Source organism: Carcharodon carcharias, chromosome 6, assembly GCF_017639515.1.
Source record: "Carcharodon carcharias isolate sCarCar2 chromosome 6, sCarCar2.pri, whole genome shotgun sequence".
NCBI classification, from domain to species: domain Eukaryota; kingdom Metazoa; phylum Chordata; class Chondrichthyes; order Lamniformes; family Lamnidae; genus Carcharodon; species Carcharodon carcharias.
In genome coordinates, this window is record NC_054472.1 from 175,246,893 (window position 1) to 175,266,948 (window position 20,056).

Consider the following 20,056-nt stretch of genomic DNA (forward strand, 5'->3'; position numbering starts at 1 on the left):
AAAAAAAGGAGGGTCAGCAAGTTCCAAATGGCATACTGAGCTCAAGGGTCTGGTGGAGGCCATTAGTTAGCCTGATAGGTTTTGTAATTTTCCTGATAATAGAAAGCTGTGGCTGAAAATAAATGGTGGCGCTCGAAAGATTTAGGGGTCCATGTACATCAACCTTTAAAATGTCATGGACAGGCACAGTAAATAACCAAATGGAATGCTGGCCTTTATAACTAGAGCCCTATATTATAAGAGGTTAGAAGTCACAATTCAGCTATACAAAGCCCTGGTTAAGCCACACCTGGAGTACTGTGTTCAGTTCTTTTTTTAATATATTCTTTCATGGGATGTGGGCATTGCTGGCTGGGCCAGCATTTGTTGCCCCATCCCAAACTGCCCTTGAACTGAGCGGCTTGCTCAACCACCTCAGGAGGCAGTTAAGAGTCAACCACATTGCTGTGGGTCTGGGGTTACATGTAGGTCAGACCAGGTAAGGATGGCAGATTTCCTTCCCTGATGGCATTAGTGAACCAGATGGGTTTTTACGACAATTGATGATAGTTTCACGGTCACCATCATTGAGATTAGCATTTAAATCCAGGTTTTATTTATTGAATTTAAATTCTAGCAGCTGCCTGGGCCTCTGGATTACTAGTCCAGTGCCATTACCACTACACCACCAATCCCCACCACGCTATGATAAGGATACATTGGCCTTGAAGGGAGTGGCGCCCAGATTCACCAGTGTAATATTGAAGTTTAGAGGGTTAAATTAAGAGAGCAGGTTACATAGATTAGTTTGCATGTAGTAGATTAACGGTGATCTAAACGAGATATTTACAATGATTAAAAGTTAGTTTCTATCTGCACATTTTACTCAGATTTGGGGAGGGGTTCGGGGAGAGGTCAGAACAAGGGGGCATTTCCTTAAGTACGGTGTTCAGTGGCCTGGGCACCACTACTTAGGAAAACTAGTATCCTTGGAGGGAGTGCAGCACAGATTTACCAGAGTGATACCTAGACTCCAAGAGTTACATTACGTGAAGCGATTGCTCAGACTATGGTTATATTCTCTGGAAGTTAGATGGTTAAGGGACGATTTGATTGAAACGCTCGAGATCTTAAAGAGAAATGGATAGCATAGATAGGGAGAAATTCTTCCCTGGTTGGAGAGCCTAGGATTAGGGGACAATCAAAAAATTAGAGTTAGGCCATTTTCAGGAGTGAAATTAGGAAGCAGTTCTACACATTCAGGTACAAGTAGTTTGGAACAAGTAGCAATTAATGTTAGGACAATTCTTAGATCTTCAGTCTGAGATTGATTGATATTTGATAACCAGATGTATTAAAGGTATATGTGGAGAAGACAGATTTGTGGAGTTGGTTCACATGACCCAGCTCTTCCGAGGAGTGGTAACAACATTGGATTGCCGCTCCACCTAAAAATTCCTCTGAATTCGACTTTGCTCCACATTTCTTCCGGAACCTTCCAAGCCCAGCTTCTCCAGAAATGCAGGACGCGGCATCCCTTGGAGAGCTCCGAAGTGGAGTAGAGTCGAAGGGAAGACACACCCCCTTTTTACGGCACCAGCAGCCGCATTGTAAGTTTAAACATCCAGTTTGAACGTTAGTGAATGAGTGAGTGGGTAATTGTTAGTGAATGGGTAGGGTGGGTGAAGTAAGTGGGTGGATATGGTGGGTGAGATAAATGGACAAAGCAAGGAGAGTGTAACCCAATGTATTATTTTTAACGTACAATCACTTTTTAACTATGTAACTATTTTATTTCTTTTATATTAATTAACGTAGACCGGTTGTGTGTGTGGAGCCTGTCTCAGTGATAACATGGAATGTCAAGGACTCAGACTGAAGCTATGTAAAGAACTCTACTGCACTGCACTGTGGGCTCAAAACACAAAGCAAAATGGTAATTTAGTTAAGTGAAAGCCTTGCTTGAATGAGCAAATAACTTAAACTATAGGAGGGCTCGTACCAGGGAATGTAAGCAGACTGAGCTTCATGAAGGGACATGAAATGTGCTGCCTTCTCCCGGTTCTGGAGATTGATAACGGTGTTGGAGATAACGAAGCGGAGTCAAGCTGGCGATTGCACCTGAAGAGTGACAGCCTAGCCAGCGTACATCTGGAGAAAGCATGAGACGTACAGTGATGTAACTGAACACCAATCAAATGGGCTATCACAGGGCCATAGCAAAGAAAGGTACAAAGAAAGAGTCCACAGAACATCTGGGCTGCAGTGGTTAGAGCAATTTGGTCAGTTCCTCAGAAGATGCGCATGGAGGATTCATCATCGGATAGACCGCCAAATGTTAGACTAGGTTTTAATTTGTCTAACATTACCTGAGTAACTATCAGATAAGTGCATCAGACCTGTCCGAAGTCTCCAGGTCTAACTCAGAAACAGAGACACAAGCGGAGGGTCCCAGGGAGAAGGGGAATTCTCCATCGCAAGTTGCAACTTCCCAGGCAATTCCCACGTAGATCGGTGCATCAGGAAATCCACTGGGTCCCGACATGCACTCAGTTGTACGTCCAGTTGCCAACAATCTGGAGACTGGAGGACTTTGGCCAATTCACTGAATGGTGATTCAATCTTGAGGGGTTAAATGCCCTCTTGCTGTTCCTGTGTTTCCTATAAACCCTAATTCTCCAGTTGCAAAACTTATTCAAACTTACATATGACTTTTTCAGCTATAAGTTAACAAGTCAACATTTACAGTAATATTTCACTGCTATTCACAATAGTCTCTTAATATTATGCTTTATGCACATGTGCAGGATCACAGTAAATTGAAGATTCAAAAATTCATGTTTCTACCACGTAACACTCTCCGGTCAGTACTGAGGGAATGCACTATTGTCAGAAGTACTATCTTTCAGGTGACATATTACTCAAGAATCCAACCATTGCCCCTTGATACTCAATGACATTACCACCACTGAATCCCCCACTATCAACATCCTGGGGGTTACCAGTGACCAGAAACTGAAACGGACTAGCCATATAAATACTATGGCTACAAGAGCAGGTCAGAGGCTATGAAGCGTGCGACAAGTAACTCACCTCCTGACTCCCCAATGCCTGTCCATCTACAAGGCACAAGTCAGGAGTATGATGGAATACTCCCCACTTGCCTGGATGAGTGCAGCTCCCACAACACTGAAGAAGCTGATTGGCACTACATCTACAAACATTCACTCCCTCTGCCACCGATGCACAGTAGCAGCAGTGTGTACCATCTACAAGAGGCACTGCAGGAATTCACCAAGGCTCCTTCGACAGCACCTTCCAAACCCAGGACCACTACCACCGAGAAGGACAAGGGCAACAGATAGATGGGAACGGCACTACCTGGAAGTTCCCTTCCAATTCACTCACCATCCTGACTCGGAAATATATCACCGTTCCTTCACTGTCGCTGGGTCAAAATCCTGCAACTTCCTAACAGCACTGTGGGTGTACCTACACCATATGGACTGCAGCAGTTCAAGAAGGCAGCTCACCACCATTTTCTCAAGGGCAACTAGGGATGGGCAATAAATGCTGTCCCAGCCAGCAAAGCCCACATCCCGTGAATGAATAAAAACAAAACATTACTCGAGGCCCCCTCTGCCCTCTTGAGTGGATGATCCCATGACAGTATTTTTCAGAAGAGCAGGGGAGCTATCCCCTGGTGTCATGCAAATATAATAATTTTCATAATGTAATTGTGATTTATTGTAAAGGTAGGTTAATAGTGGGGTTTGGATTAGTTTCTCTGTAAGGATGTGTGTGTGTGGTGGATTTAATTGAAGTGGAGGCAGCTGGTCTGAAGCTTTTTAGTTATCCAAAACAAAGCTAGGTTTAAAATGTTAAATAGGTAAACATAGCTGAAGTTTTAAGACACGAGGAACGTTTGCATTTTTAGATAAATAAGGTTAGTTTGAATTTCAAAGAGAGATGGTAAGATGTTACACCTAGCCATGAGAAACTAAGTCCAACAGTGTGTTTATTTTTCCCAAAGGTTGCTGATAACATGAGCACTTTGAAAAGATTTATGTTATGGGAAAAGTAAAGTTGCAAAGACATATTGGAACAATGGAATTTACATTAAAAAGGGAGAAATATATATAAAGGAGATGAGCTTAAGCATAAGGAGAAGGCATTCGAAGATCTAACAAGTGGGAAAAGGCTCCAGCCTCTGTGCATCAAGCTGCTGTCTACAGGAACCGAAGCTGAGAAAAGTCACTGTGAATATCACTGTCCAGGGTATTGTGTGACTTTGCCTGGGTCTGTTTAAATCTATTTGTTTTCATTGTTGCCTTAATGGAGGTGTAACTAGAAGCCACATTAATTAGGGGATTTAGGAGTTGTTATAGTAGTAATTTGTAGATCTATGTATGCACTTAAAATCTTTTCTTCTATTAATACATGTTTAATTTAGTATTGTTTAAAAAACCTCTAAGACTTGGTGAACTTATCACTACTGAATTCAAGGCATGCATCTCAAAATAAAATACAAATTGCAAAACAGTTGTGGCAGTTGTTTCAAGTTTCCCTCTGGGATTTGAGCAGTTCGGCATTTACTATCCACTGTGCCATAACGCCTGGTCAATATTTATCCCTCAATCAACATCATTAAAAAGTTATCTGGTCATTATCACACTGCTGTTTGTGGGAGCTTGCTGTGCATGAATTGGCTGTCATGTTTTCTACGTTACAAAAGTGACCAAGCTTCAAAGTGCTTTGAAGCATCTTGAGATTGTGAAAGGCGCTATATAAATACAAGTCTTTCTTTCCAGCATCAAATATAAAATGATATACACTGATAGAACACAGGCACTTATTATGGAAATTGTTTTCCAAAGTATGCTACTAGGGGTATAGGATGTGGATCTTTGCCTGTGAGGCCAATGAGCTGAGCTTCAAATCTCATGCAGTACCTCCAGGACGGAAGCAAGCTCCAATACCAAGTTAACCCATACATCTCCAGCAAACTATTTAACAGGATATAGTGGTTAGATTGTGATCACATGGCCAGGGAATACATGGAGTGCCTAAATTGGGCAATACGTTTAAATTACTGATCTTTGCTGAGATCAAGACTGTGTTTCGAGGCATTGCCACAGAGACACAGGTGTCTTTACCAGTCAGTGCCGTAGATGGCACATTATAAGAGGATTGTTTGAGCAGTGCTCTCCAGGTTGGAAATGTGGGAGACCTTTAAGGCAGCAAATCTACAGTTCCAATCTCAGCTGATATTGTCAACAGGCAAAGAAGGAGAACGTTGAACTTGCTAAACCGGAATCGTTGAATGTGACTTGGAAAACTTGTGTTACCCGATACCAAGGTTTTTCTTATGCCCAGCAACCAACAAACTAGTGAAGCACTGTTGTCTGATTTTTCCTCTATTATCCCAGATGTTGGGTTGGAGGCTTGCTGGAATTGTTTGCATAAATCATTAAGATGTCATGGACAAGTACAGAAAATAATAAAAAGGGATGCTGCTCTTTATACAGGGGGATAGAAGTCATGCTTCAGCTATGAGGAGCCCTGCTTAAACCTTTAGACTAGTTTCTTTCAGGGAATGAAATATGAGCTACATACAGTCTACAAGAATAAAGTGGAATGCAACAGGAGAGCCATTTGGTCCTTTAAACCAGCTCAGCTTTTTCTACAAGCAGCTCACACCGGTGTCGAGACACGCATATCACTCTGACTGTTTTATCTTCACACTCTTCACTTGGAGATTAGTGTGAAGTAGTGGAAGAATTCACAAGCTGATTTAACAGTGTGACAGGCTACGATAAGAACACTCCTTCCATGGCCATCACTATCCATATAGCAGCTGCTTGGGTGCTTAGTCTGATATAGCAGGAGTATCTCATCAGTTCCAGCAACTCAAATGACAGAGGTGAGCGGAAACACCCATAACAACTGTACACAAGGAAGCCATTGGATGTCAATCCGGAGCGCTGATCTCCCGGGGAGGTGATGGCATAGTGGTATTGTCACTGGGCTAATAACCCAGGGTAATGCTCTAGGGACCCAGGTTTGAATCCAACCATGGCAGATGGTGGAATTGAATAAAAATCTGGAATTAAAAGTCTAATGATGATGTCAATTGTTGCAAAAACACACCTGATTCACTAACTTTAGGGAAGGAAATCTGCCGTCCTCACCTGGTCTGGCCTACATGTGACTCCAGACCCACAGCAATGTGGTTGACTCTTACATGCCCTCTGAAATGGCCTAGCAAGCCACTCAGTTGTATCAAACTGCTACCCTCCCACAAAAAAAGAATGAATCTGGATGGACCACCCTGCATCAACCGAGGCACCAGAAACGACAACGGCAACTCAGCCCTGTCAACCCTGCAAAGTCCTCCTTACTAACATCTGGGGACTTGTGCCAAAATTGGGAGCACTGTGTCACAAACTAGTCAAGCAACAGCCTGACATAGTCACACTGATGGAACCATACCTCACAGATAATGTCCACCAGCAGGACAGACCTAGCAGAGGTGGCGGCACAGTGGTATACAGTTGGGAGGGAGTAGCCCTGGGAGTCCTCAACATCGACTCCAGACCCCATGAAGTTTCATGACATCAGGTCAAACATGAGAGGCACTAAGGGTGGCAAGAGTGCAGAATCTACTCTGGGTGGGGACTTCAATGCCCATCACCAAGAGTGACATGGTAGCACAACTGCTGCCTGAGTCCTAAAGGCCATAGCTGCTAGACTGGGTCTGTGGCAGGTGATGAGAGAACCAACAAGTGGGAAAAACACACCTGACCTCATCCTCACCAACCTACATGTGGCAGATGTAAATGTCCATGACAGTATCAGTAGGAGTGACTACTGCACAGTCATTGTGGAGACGAAGTCCCACCTTCACATTGAGGATACCCTCCATCATATTGTGTGGCACAACCACCATGCTAAATGGGATACATTTCAAACAGGTCTAGCAACTCAAGACTGGGCATCCGTGAGGTGCTGTGGGCCATCAGCAGCAGAATTGGACTCGAACACTATCTGTAACCTTATGACCCAGCATATCCCCCACTCTACCATTACCATCAAGGCAGGGGATCAACCCTGGTTCAATGAAGACAGCAGGAAGGCATGCCAGGAGCAGCACCACACATACCTAAAAATATGAGGTGTCAGCCTGGTGAAGCTATAACACAGGACTATTTGCATGCCAAGCAGCAAGTGGTAGACAGAGCTAAGCGATCCCACAACCAGCAGATCAGATCTAAGCTCTGCAGTCCTGCCACATCCAGTCGTGAATGGTGGTGGACAAATAAACAACTCACTGGCAGAGGAGGATCCACAAATATCCCCATCCTCAATGATGGGCGAGCCCAGCACATCAGTGCAAAGTATAAGGCTACAGCATTTGCTACAATCTTCAGCCAGAAGTGTTGAGTGGATGATCCATCTTGGCCTCGTCCGGAGGTCCCCAGCATCACAGATACCAGTCTTCAGCCAATTCAATTCACTCCACGTGATATCAAGAAATGGCTGAAGGCACTGGATACTACAAAGGCTATGGGCCCTGGCAATTTTCCAGCAACAGTATTCAAGAATTGTGCTCCAGAACCTGCTGTACCCCTAGCCAAGCTGTTCCAGTACAGTTACAACACTGGCAACTACCCAGCAATGTGGAAAATTGCCCAGTTATATCCTGTGTACAAAAAGCAGAACAATTCCAAACTGGCCAATTAATGTCCCTTCAGTCTACTCTCCATCATCAGTAAAGTAATGGAAGGGGTCATCAACAGTGCTATTAAATGGCACTTGCTTAGCAATAACCTGTTCACTGTCACCCAGTTTGGGTTCCACTAGGGCCATTCAGCTCCTGACCTCATTACAGCCTTGGTTCAAACATGGACAAAAGAGCTGAACCCCCGAGGTGAGGTGAGAGTGATTGCCCTTGACATCAAGACTGCATTTGACTAAGTGAGGCATCAAGGAACTCTAACAAAACTGGAGTCAATGGGAATCGGGGAAAACTCCACTGGTTGGAGTCATACCTAGCACAAAGGAAGATGATTGTGGTGGGCGGAGGTCAGTTATCCCAGCTCCAAGACATCACTGCAGGAGTTCCTCAGCATAGTGTCTTTGGCCCAACCATCTTCAGCTGCTTCATCAATGACCTTCCTTCCATCATAAGGTCAGAAGTGGGGGTGTTCACTGATGATTGCACAATGTTCAGCACCATTCGCGGCTCCTCAGATACTGAAGCATCTATGTCCAAATGCAGCAAGATCTGGACAAGATCCAGGCTTGGGCTGACAAGTGGCATACAACATTCGCACCACACAAGTGTCAGGCAATGACCAACTCCAACAAGAGAGAATCTAACCATTGCCCCTTGATGTTCAATGGCATTGCTATCACTGAATCCCCCACTATCAGCGTCCTGGGGGTTACCACTGACCAGAAACTGAACTGGGCTAGTCACATAAATACTGTGGCTACAAGAGCAGGTCAGAGGCTAGAAATCATGCAATGAGTAACTCACCCCTTGACTCCCCAAAGGCTGTCCACCATTTACAAGGCACAAGTCAGGAGTGTGATGGAATACTCCCCACTTGCCTGGATGAGCTCCCTTGACATCATCCAGGACAAAGCAGCCCACTTGATTGGCACCACATCCACAAACATTCACCCCCTCCACCACCGACGCACAGTAGTAACAGTGTGTACCATCTACAAGATGCACTGCAGGAATTCACCACAGCTCCTTTGACACCATCTTCCAAACCTACAACCACTGTCATCTAGAAGGACAAGAGCAGCAGATAGATGGGAACCCCATCGCCTGGAGGTTCCCCTCCAAGTCACTCACCATCCTGGCTTGGAAATATATCGCCGTTCCTTCACTGTCACTGGGTCAAAATCCTGGAACTCCCTTCCTAACTGCACTGTGGGTGTACCTACACCACATGGACTGTAGTGGTTCAAGAAGGCAGCTCACCATCGGCTTCTCAAGGGCAACTAGGTATAGGCAATAAATGCTGGCCTAGCCAGCGAAGCCCACATCCCACGAATGAATTTAAAAAAAGGAAAATTCACTGGGAACGAGGTCCGAACCTTTTACCTCAGAAGCTGAAGGTTACTTCTACAAAATTCCTCAGTACACACAAAGTAAAATCCATTGAAATAATTTATCCATTGCCATTTCACTGTCATTCAACTCTAGCAGATATAAACTTAGCATGCATCACACCTGAGGAAGGGCAGTTATATTATATTTTAAAACTAAAATGTGTTTCTCCTTGGTGTGCATTTGGGTAATTGTGCAGTAATTCTGTTAACAGTAATTCTGTTAGGAATTGTGCTGGGTAGGTTATAATTCAAGTTTCTGGTAAAAATCATTTGCTTAAATCACGAAAATAAAATCTTCCATGAACCAGTGCCACTGGGTAATGTAACAGAACGCAAAGTGTTTTTTCTTTTGAGTAAGTATTTATCGTTGCATTTAAGGATGATAACCTTTATTAATATAGCTGTAGCTGAAACTGGACTGGGGAAGATGTTGGTGTGGTGGTAATGTCCCTAGACGAATAACCCAGGGGCCCAGCTAATGCTCTGGGGACATGGGTTCAAAGCCTGCCATGGTAGCTGGTGGGATTTTATTTCAATTAATAAATCTGGATTATGAACAGCATATTATTTAAATGGCGAGAGATTGCAGAACTTAGAGGGATCTGAATGTCTTGGTACATGAATCACAAGAAGTTAGCATGCAGGTACATCAAGCAATTGGGAAAGCAAATAGAATGTTACTGTGTACAGTTTTGGTCTTTTTTAAGAAAGGATATAAATGCTTTAGACGCAGCTTGGAGAAGCTTCACTTGACTGACACCAGGGATGGGATGGTGGGGATGGGGGGTTATCTTATAAGGAAAGGTTGAACAGGCTGGACCTCTATCCAATGGCATTTAGAAGAATCTTCTTCCACGGACAGCCTATACATGGCCCAGCCAGAACTGGACACATTTTTGCACCTTGTCGTTGAATTCGGCAAGATTGGCATCCATTTCCATCCATTGTTTTATCTCTACCTTTTAGCCTATTTTGATCCCTTCCCCCCACCCCAACCCCCACTAGGGCTATCTGTACCTTGCTCGTCCTGCTTTCTACCCTTACTGTGGGAAGGGTAAAACCCCAACAAGTATGACTAATGGGAAACAAAGCAGCAGGTTAGCGTGTGGGGGGGTGGATTCAACTTCATGGAAAATTATGAAAAAACTGAAAAGAAAGGAGAGCCCAGGAGAGGCTATTAGAGTCTCCAGAACATAAAATAAGAAAGGGCTAGGAATCTAACTTCAAGCACATCAGATAAAGGGACGACAATGAGAAAGGGGACGGGAAATACAGGACTGAAGGTGTTGTATCTGAATGCACACAGTATACAAAATAAGGTAAATGAGCTTGTGGCGCAGATTGAAATTGGCAGGTATGATGTGGTGGGCATCACAGAGACATGGCTGCAAGGGGATCAGGACTGGGAGCTAAATATCCAAGGATATACATCCTATCGAAAAGATAGGCAGGTTGGCAGAGGGGGTGGGGTTGCTTTGTTAGTAAGAAATTGATAGCAAGAAATGATGTAGGGTCAGATGATGTAGAATCTGTGTGGGTAGAGTTGAGGAACCACAAAGGTAAAAAAACCATAATGGGAGTTATGTACAGGCCTCCAAACAGTGGTCAGGATGTGCGGCACAAGATACACCAGGAGATAGAAAAGGCGTGTAAGAAAGGCAAGGTTACAGTGATCATGGGGGATTTCAATATGCAGGTAGACTGGGAAAATCAGGTTGGTAGTGGATCCCAAGAAAAGGAATTTGTGGAATGTTTATGAGATGGCTTTTGGAGCAGCTTGTGGTGGAGCCCACTAGGGAACAGGCAATTCTAGATTTAGTGATGTGTAATGAGGCATATTTGATAAGGGAGCTTAAGGTGAAGGAACCCTTAGGAGGAAGTTACCATAATATGATAGAATTTACCCTGCAATTTGAGAGGAAAAAGCTGGAATTAGATGTAACGGTATTACAATTGAATAAAGGCAACTACAGAGGCATGAAGGAGGAGCTGGCCAGAATTGACTGGGAGATGAACCTAGCAGGAAAGACAGTGGAACAGCAATGGCAGGAGTTTCTGGGAGTAATTTGGGAGACACAGCAAAAATTCATCCCTAGGAAGAAGAAGCATACTAAAGGGAGAATGAGGCAACCATGCCTGACAATGGATGTCAGGGACAGCATAAAAGCTAAAGAGAAAGCATACAATGCAGCGAAGAGCAGTGGGAAACCAGGAGATTGGGAAGCCTACAAAGACCAACAGAGGACAACTAAAAAAGAAATAAGGAGGGAGAAGATTAAATATGAGGGTAAACTAGCCAGTAATATTAAAGAAGATTGCAAGAGTTTTTTTAGATATATAAAGGGTAAGAGAGAGGCAAAAGTGGACATTGGGCTGCTGGAAAATGACGCTGGAGAAGTAGTAGTGGGGAACAAAGAAATGGCGGAGGAACTAAATAGTACTTTGGGTCAGTCTTCACAGTGGAATACACGACTGACATCCCCAAAGTTCAAGAGAGTCGGGGTCAGAGGTGAGTATGGTGGCCATTACCAAGGAGAAGGTGCTAGGAAAACTGAAAGGTCTGAAGGTGGATAAATCACCTGGACCAGATGGATTACACCCCAGAGTTCTTAAGGTGATAGCTGAAGAGATAGTGGAGGCAATAGTGGTGATCTTTCAGGAATCACATGAGTCAGGGAGGGTCCCACAGGACTGGAAAATCGCAAATGTAACCCCCCTGTTAAAGAAGGGAGTGAGGGAAAAGACGGGAAATTACAGGCCGATTAGCCTGACCTCGGTCGTTGGTAAGATTTTAGAGTCCATTATTAAGGATGAGATTTCAGAATACTTGGAAGTGCATGGTAAAATCGGGCAAAGTCAGCATGGTTTCATCAAGGGGAGGTCATGCCTGACAAATCTGTTAGAATTCTTTGAGGAGGTAACGAGTAGGTTAGACAAAGGAGAGCCAATAGATGTTATCTACTTGGACTTCCAGAAGGCCTTTGACAAGGTGCCGCACAGGAGGCTGCTCAGTAAGATAAGAGCCCATGGTGTTAGAGGCAAGATACTAGCATGGATAGAAGATTGGCTGTCTGGCAGGAGGCAGAGAGTGGGGATAAGGGGGTCCTTCTCAGGATGGTGGCCGGTACTAGTGAAGTTCCGCAGGGGTCAGTGTTGGGATAACAACTTTTCACTTTATACATTAATGATCTAGATGAAGGAACTGAGGGCATCCTGGCTAAGTTTGCAGATGATACAAAGATAGGTGGAGGGACAGGTAGTATTGAGGAAGCAGGGAGGCTGCAGAAGGATTTGGACAGGTTAGAAGAATGGGCAAAGAAGTGGCAGATGGAATACAACGTGGGACAGTGTGAGGTCATGCACTTTGGTAGGAAGAATAGAGGCATAGACTATTTTCTAAATGGGGAGAGAATTCAGAAATCTGGAGTGCAAAGGGACTTGGGAGTCCTAGTCCAGGATTCTCTTAAGGTTAACTTGCAGGTTGATGCAGTAGTTAAGAAGGCAAATGCAATGTTGGCATTTATTTCGAGAGGACTAGAATATAAAAGCAGGGATGTGCTGCTGAGGCTTTATAAGGCTCTGGTCAGACCACATTTAGAATATTGTGAGCAATTTTGGGCCCCGTATCTCAGGTAGGATGTGCTGGCCCTGGAGAGGGTCCAGAGGATGTTCACAAGAATGATCCCAGGAATGAAAGGCTTAACATATGAGGAACGTTTGAGGACTCTGGGTCCATACTCAATGGAGTTTAGAAGGATGAGGGGGGATCTGATTGAAACTTACAGAATACTGAAAGGCCTGGATAGAGTGGACGTGGGGAAGGTGTTTCCATTAGTAGGAGAGACTAGGACCCAAGGGCACAGCCTCAGAATAAAGGGAAGACCTTTTAGAACAGAGATGAGGAGAAACTTCTTTAGCCAGAGAGTGGTGAATCTATGGAATTCATTGCCACAGAAGGCTGTGGAGGCCAGGTCATTGAGTGTATTTAAGACTGAGATAGATAGGTTCTTGATTGGTAAGGGGATCAAAGGTTACGGGGAGCAGGCAGGAGAATGGGGTTGAGAAACTTATCAGCCATTATTGAATGGGCCGAATGGCCTAACTTCTGCTCCTATGCCTTATGGTCTACTGTCACCTATTAGCACATTTCTTAGATAATATCACCACCGTCAACACCTCTTTGTCCTTTTGTCTATGATATCTTTTGGCAATCTCCACCTATCACTGACCCTCTATCCAGCTCTACTTGTCCCACACACCCCACACACCCCGCACCCCCCCCACCCCCGCCCTTAAACCAGCTTATATTTCACCTCTCTTCTATTTTTCCTTAGTTCTGTTGAAGAGTCATATGGACTTGAAACGTTAACTGTATTCCTCTCCGCAGATGCTGTCAGAGCTGCTGAATTTTTCCTGGTATTTTTATTTTTGTTTTGGATTTCCAGCATCTACAGTTTTTTGCTTTTATTTTATTGTAAAAACCACCTGGTTCACTAATGTCCTTTAGGGAAGGAAATCTGCCATATTTACCTGGTCTGGCCTACATGTGACTCCAGACGCACTGCAATGTGGTTGACTCTTAACTGCCCTCAATTAAAGGGCAATCAGGGAAGGGCAACAAATGCAAGTGATGCACACATCTCAGGAAGGAATGAAGATATATTGCTGAAAAAAGAGACATGTTGAAGCTTTTCGTTTTGCACTGCTCAGGACACTTCATAATAATACAAATATAAGGAGAAAACAGCAACTTATACTGTATGTGAAGAAGATGCTGGTTAGTTGACAAGTGGACTCTGATTGGTCGAGGTGTTGCCATGGAGAATGGACAACTGGTGGTGACTGACAGTTAACTGCCAAGCATTGTTTGAACTTTAAACCAGGCAGATTGACCCTGATTGGTCAAAGCATTGCCCTGAAGAATGGGTCAACGAATGGCTGTCACTTATTTTGTTTAGCTGAAACAGGTGCAATGTGTATACGTGTTCTTTCTGTCTGCAAAGAACAGGACCCTGTGTATTAATATATGTAGCTTCCAGTACACGCAAATGTGCCAAACTGCGAACCCGACTGACAATCTTAAATTGGCTGTCAGCGTAATTCTTAGCACACTCAGGATTATTTAGTAAATGGTGTCCAATCATGGAATCACATCTAATGTCGGATACTGTGTTTTGAGTTTTGCAAGCACGGGCTGGTTAGGTACGGTCTGCACCTTGCCTGATGCGAACAGCAGCTGAGACATGCTGTTTGATACAATCCACCAGTCAATCAGACTTATGGCCTACATATTTAGCATCACACTGGAACTGAAATTCATATATCACATTACTCATTTGTGTGATAGGTAGAACGTCCTTTTGACTTGACAGCAGCATCCTGTCAATGGCGAATACCACTCGTGTTGCTACTGCATAGTAGCAGCGTGAAACAGCTAGCTCCACCTATTGCTCAAATCTTTGAAATACCTTGTCTTACTAGGCTAATCTGAGGTAGACTGGACACTTTTCAGCGCTGAAAGTGACAGCCTTACAGTATAAATCGTTGTTTTTCCCCTTATATTGGTATTCTTGCAAGTGTCCTGATAAGTGCAGGATGAAAAGCTTCAACATATCTCTTTCTTCAGCAATACTCAAGTTCTCTGTTACCAAACGGACTATTTAAATAAAGAAATAAAAAAATCAAAGTATTCTGACCAGAATCAGCTGAACCAGCGTAAAGAGTGGGGAATTTGAATTCTAAAACCATTTGCAGTCCTCTTCTCCACGGTCTTTTACACTGGGTTAAGTTTGCTGAGTTAGGCCTGTTCACTAAAATTGGCCAGCTCCACATTGCAAGTTTCACTGATTTGACCCTGGTTTAAGAAGGCTCTTTAACTCGCTCATTTACTGAGGTGCACAGGCACTAGTAGGCATATTTTTAAAGTCTTCTCACCTCAAAAAATCTTTAGTTCACTTAAAAACTGCTAGTATAAGACCACCTATTTCAACCTCAGTAACACTGCTCGACTTCACTTCCCTTCTCAGCTCCTCTGCTGCTGAAACCCTCATCCATGCCTTCATTACCCCTTGACTCGACTATTCCAAAGCACTCCTGGGCTGGTCTCTCACATTCCACCCTCCATAAACATGAGGTCACCCAAACCTCTGCTGTCCATTCATCCTTCTGGACTGAATATTGAATTCAACAACTTTAGGTCTTCAGCTCCCTCCTCCATCCCCACCCCCTTTCTGTTTCCCCCTTCCTTTTGTTTTTTTCCAAGAAATTATATAGATTTTTCTTTTCCCACCTATTTCCATTATTTTTAAATATTTTTAAATCTTTTATGCTCTCCCCACCCCCACTAGAGCTATACCTTGAGTGCCCTACCATCCATTATTAATTAGCACATTCGTTTAGATAATATCACCAACTTTAACACCTATGTGTTCTTTTGTTCTGTTGTTGGTGACATCTTTTGATGATCTGCTTCTATCACTCCAGCATCCGCAGTTTTTTTGTTTTTATCTCTATCACTGCTTGTTTGTCCCTACAACCACACCAACCCCCTCCACTTCTCTCTCTCTCTCTCTCCCCCCACACACACCTTAAACCAGCTTATATTTCAACTCTTTCTTGGACTCGAACTCAAGTTCTGTCGAAGGGTCATGAGGGCTCGAAACGTCAATTCTTTTCTTCTCCGCCGATGCTGCCAGACCTGCTGAGTTTTTCCAGGTAATTCTGTTTTTGTTTTGGATTTTCAGCATCCGCAGTTTTTTTGTTTTTACCTCTGCTGTCCATGTCCTAACTTGCAGCAAGTATTTTTTTTTCCCTCGTGACTCCTGTCTTGCTGTCTCACACTGACTCCCAGTCAAGCAACATCTTGACTTTGAGAATTCTCGTCCTTGTTTTTAAATCTCTCCCTGGCCTCGCCTCCCCCTATCTCTGTAGTTTCCTACAACCCCACAACCCTCCGAGATACCTGCATTCCTCTAATTCTGGCCCCCTCCTGTGCAAACTTAACCCCCACTTGCTGTGAGGGAACATATTCTGAGCAATAATCTACACATTTACATCACTTTGCAGACCCATTTATTAACAATAAATTCCAGTTGTATCAATTTTGCCTGAGCTGACCACTCATCTGGTTCATTCGCACGGGTGACATTTCCCGAGTTACTGAAGCTCACAAGAGGCTAAAACATCTGGATTTGTATTTAAACCTGGATCTTGGCAGCTTTGTAATCTCATTTCCACACCTCCATGGTCATTACCTTGTTGCAGTCGTTTCCGCTGGCTTTTGGTATTTATAAAAAAAAACAGAATGCATTTCATGCCTAGTTGTTGGACTAGTTTGTCCAGAGGATTTAAACCACAAACTCGCTGACCATTGGAGTTCTTCATCAAGAGCAAAGGGCGATTCAAAACCACGATCCTAACTTTTTTTGCCCCTTCCCAGCCCAGTTTTTCAACAGAAATGAAATGCGGCATTGACTCATGTCACCCTCACCTTCTCAGTTTGTCGAGCCAGTGTCCTTTCAGTGCTCCCAGCAGATGTGTGTCGGCGAGGAACAAAGCCCTGAGGGCTGGGGAAGAGGAGCTTTCATGCCCCTGCCTGCCTGGACCTTTAAGCTGAGGCCAGTCGCATCCCACTATCACCGCATAGTAAATGCCCAGCTCGCAGAACAAGGCCACCGCGCACACCAGAGCCAGCAGTTTGAGCAAGAGCCAGAGCAGCAGCCACCTCCTGACCACTGTCCGAGTCCATGCGGGACGGACACACATCCCGAACATCATTCATTCATTGATTCACTCACTGACTTCCCACCAGCACCAACACCTCCTCCTCCTCTCTAAGAGAGACCAAGACAAGCTGCTCTGGCTCGGCTCCTGCTCCGCACTCAATTCAAGCCTCGCACGTCTCTGAATTATCCACACAGGATAATACTTGAGGAGAGAGGGGGAGGCATCGGTTCGAATCCCACCGCGGCAGTCGGTGGAATTTTTATTTCAATCGATTATATAATAAAAAGAAATTAAACAAAATGCAACCCTTCCTTTTGCAACAGGATCCGAATCAAAGCGGCCAATTTCCTTCGCGGCGAAATTAACTTAGGGGATTTAGAGCGATTTGTACAGATGCTTGTTTTTTTTTAAAATTGCAAAGGGAAAAACCCAAAATACATTTGCAAACCGTCCCCCCCGCCCCCCCACCGTTTAAGAGGATCGCGTCGTTAGAGGTCGCAATCACATAGCTTTTTTTTTGTTGCAAAAAAAAATGTCATCCAATTTTATCCATTTGACACGTTTCACATGTTTTGGTTTCACGGTGAAAATTGCCTCTTTTCCTGGTTTTATCCGAATAAAAATCTTACATCTGCACAGACTTTGGGCTAAAAATCTGACCTGCACCCATTTTCCGGCGAGAGGGTCACGACTCGCCCATGCCTCCACCGCTCCTCCTCCTCCCCCACTTGGCGCAAGCAGCACACAAATTTGGTGCTGACTCCACATTTGCCTGACCACAGCTACAGTTCGGCGCCACCCGCCAGTTCAGCAGGAACCTCACAGCATGCAAGGCTACACAGTCTCCAGCTCTAAAAGGCACCCTCCCCCTCTTAAAGGGATTGATTTCCGAGGAAGCTGTTACCCTCTGGAATGGCCTCTGTGGCTCTGTGATTGGCAGCACCCCAACTGGAGACAAAGAAAATGGAGCACCTGGATAGAGCGCGGGCACCTAGGCTACGGGATGCAACAGGGGTTTTCACAATGGAGGTTGGCGGAAGGAAAGAGGTCATTATTAACCGGGGGTGGTGGGGGGTGGTTGTTATTCAGGAAGCCCTCAAGGAACACCTTCCAAAGGGGATGGGAGCAGGTGGCAAGGAGAGTTCAATACAAGAACCTAGTGCCAAGGGACTGGCAGTAACGCCTCAAGAGCTTCAATAACCTCATGTGGGTGGTGCAGGTTAGTGACTGTGTCTTAACATGACATCTCGTACCCATCAAACCTCTCACACTGCTCAATGCTCCACACCCCCATCACTCACCCATCAGCATTCAGGACTCAGACCTGAAACTCCATCCTGATACTCCACCTCTCCCTCACACACCTGATGCCAGTCTCACACCCACCTCTCACTGCCTCCACAATCCTCCATGGCACACACACAACCCAGACATGGAGTGCAACACCATTAGTGGCATTCTGCCCTCTCTCTCTCTCTCTCTCACACACACACTGACAAGGTGCCGCAGAAGAGAAACAGTGGAGAACAGGTACATCTGCAACCCCTGAGCCCGACAGGGGAGACAGTGGTCCACATCATGGGGTCGGCTGTGACAAAGTCCATGGCTTCCAGGATCAGCAGGAATGTCCTGGATGACAGCATGTTCCTGTCTTATGCCCCTTCTCAAAATCACAGAATTTTAACAGCACAGAAAGAGGCCATTCGGCCCATCGTGTCTTCACCGGCTCTCCAAATGAGGATTATGACCTAGTGCCATTGCCCTGCAAGTACCCTTGCATCTTGTTTCTATTCAAATAATCATCTAATATCCTCTTGAATGCCTTGATTGAACCTGCCTCCACCACACATCCAGACATTGCATTCCAGACCCAAACCACTCGTTGTGTGAAAAAGTTTTTTCTCAGGTCACATTTGCTCCTTTTGCAAATCACCTTAAATCTGTGTCCTCTCATTCTTGATCCATTTACAAACTGGAACAGCTTCTCACTATCTACCCTGTCCAGTTCCCTCATGATTTTGAACATCTGTATCAAATCTCATCTTAGCCTTATGCTCTCCAAGGAGATTAGTCCCGTCTCTCCAATCTATCTTCATAATTGAAGTTTCTCATCCCTGGAACCATTCTTGTAAACCTCTTCTGCACTCTCTCCAATATGTTCACATCCTTTTTATAATGTGGCATCCAGAACTGTACCCAATACTCAATACTCAGCTCTGCAGCTGAGGTCTAATGAGTGCCTTATATAAATTCAGCATAACCTCCTTGCTCTTGTACTCTATGCCTCTATTAATAAACCCCAGGATAATTTATGTTTTATTAACTGCTCTCTCCACCTGTCCTGCCACCTTCAATGATCTATGCACATATATACCCAGGCCCTTTTCCTCCTGCACCCCCTTCGAAATTTCACCTCTTATTTTATATTGTCTGTCCATGTTCTTCCTACCAAAACATATCATCTCACACTTCTCCACATTGAACTGTGTGTGTCACTGGCTCAGCCCTTGTTCAGGGAGCATTTAAGAGTCAACCACATTGGTGTGGGTCTGGAGTCACATGTAGGCCAGACCAGTTAAGGTTGGCAGATTTCCTTCTCCTAAAGGAGATTAGTGAACCAGAGGAGTTTTTACAACAATGGTTTCATGGTCATCATTAGCCTTTTAATTCCAGATTTTTATTACATTCAAATTTCACCATCTGCCATAGAATTCAAACCAAGGTCCCCAGAGCATTACCCTGGATCTCTGGATTACCAGTCCAGTGGAAATAACCACTATGCCACCACCTCCCCCTAAAGAAAGTAGCACAGTTTTGTCATCACCTCCTTGTTGAATCTGGGTCCCTCAGGCATTCATCCTGGGTGAGTTGAAGGGAGGAAAAGTGCTCCCTGAAATGGTATGTAGACCCTTCCGTGGAGAGTCTTCTTCCTCCTCCTCCTTCTCCCTCTTCACAGAGCTTCCCACCTCTGCAGCATCGCTCCCTTTGCCTGGTCCCAGACCCAGAGGCACTGCAAATACAGCCCCACAGCAGTAGCAGACTTGTGTACACAGTTGATCGAATCCTCTGCTCTCTCTGAATGGATGCATCAGCTCACCAACAGGCTTCGAAAAACAATCCTCGATACTTCCACAAAATTTGTCACAGCAGAAGTAAGTCAAAAGCACTTCACCAGCATATTGGATGGCCGTCTCTTTAAGTAGTCTTAGTCCAGGAGTCCCTT

At 44.6% G+C, this 20,056-nt stretch overlaps 1 protein-coding gene across 3 annotated transcripts in view; it reads right to left on the bottom strand.

Moving 5' to 3' along the window:
* Positions 1-16,992, bottom strand: part of mppe1 (metallophosphoesterase 1) — a 74,618-nt gene extending 57,626 nt beyond the window's left edge. For all 3 annotated transcript variants that reach the window (XM_041190596.1, XM_041190595.1, XM_041190594.1), the window contains exon 1: positions 16,598-16,992. In XM_041190596.1, the coding sequence (XP_041046530.1) occupies positions 16,598-16,884 (287 nt within the window). In that variant the 5' untranslated portion in view covers positions 16,885-16,992. The remainder of the gene's footprint in view (positions 1-16,597) is intronic.
* Between the last annotated feature and the right edge of the window lie 3,064 nt (positions 16,993-20,056).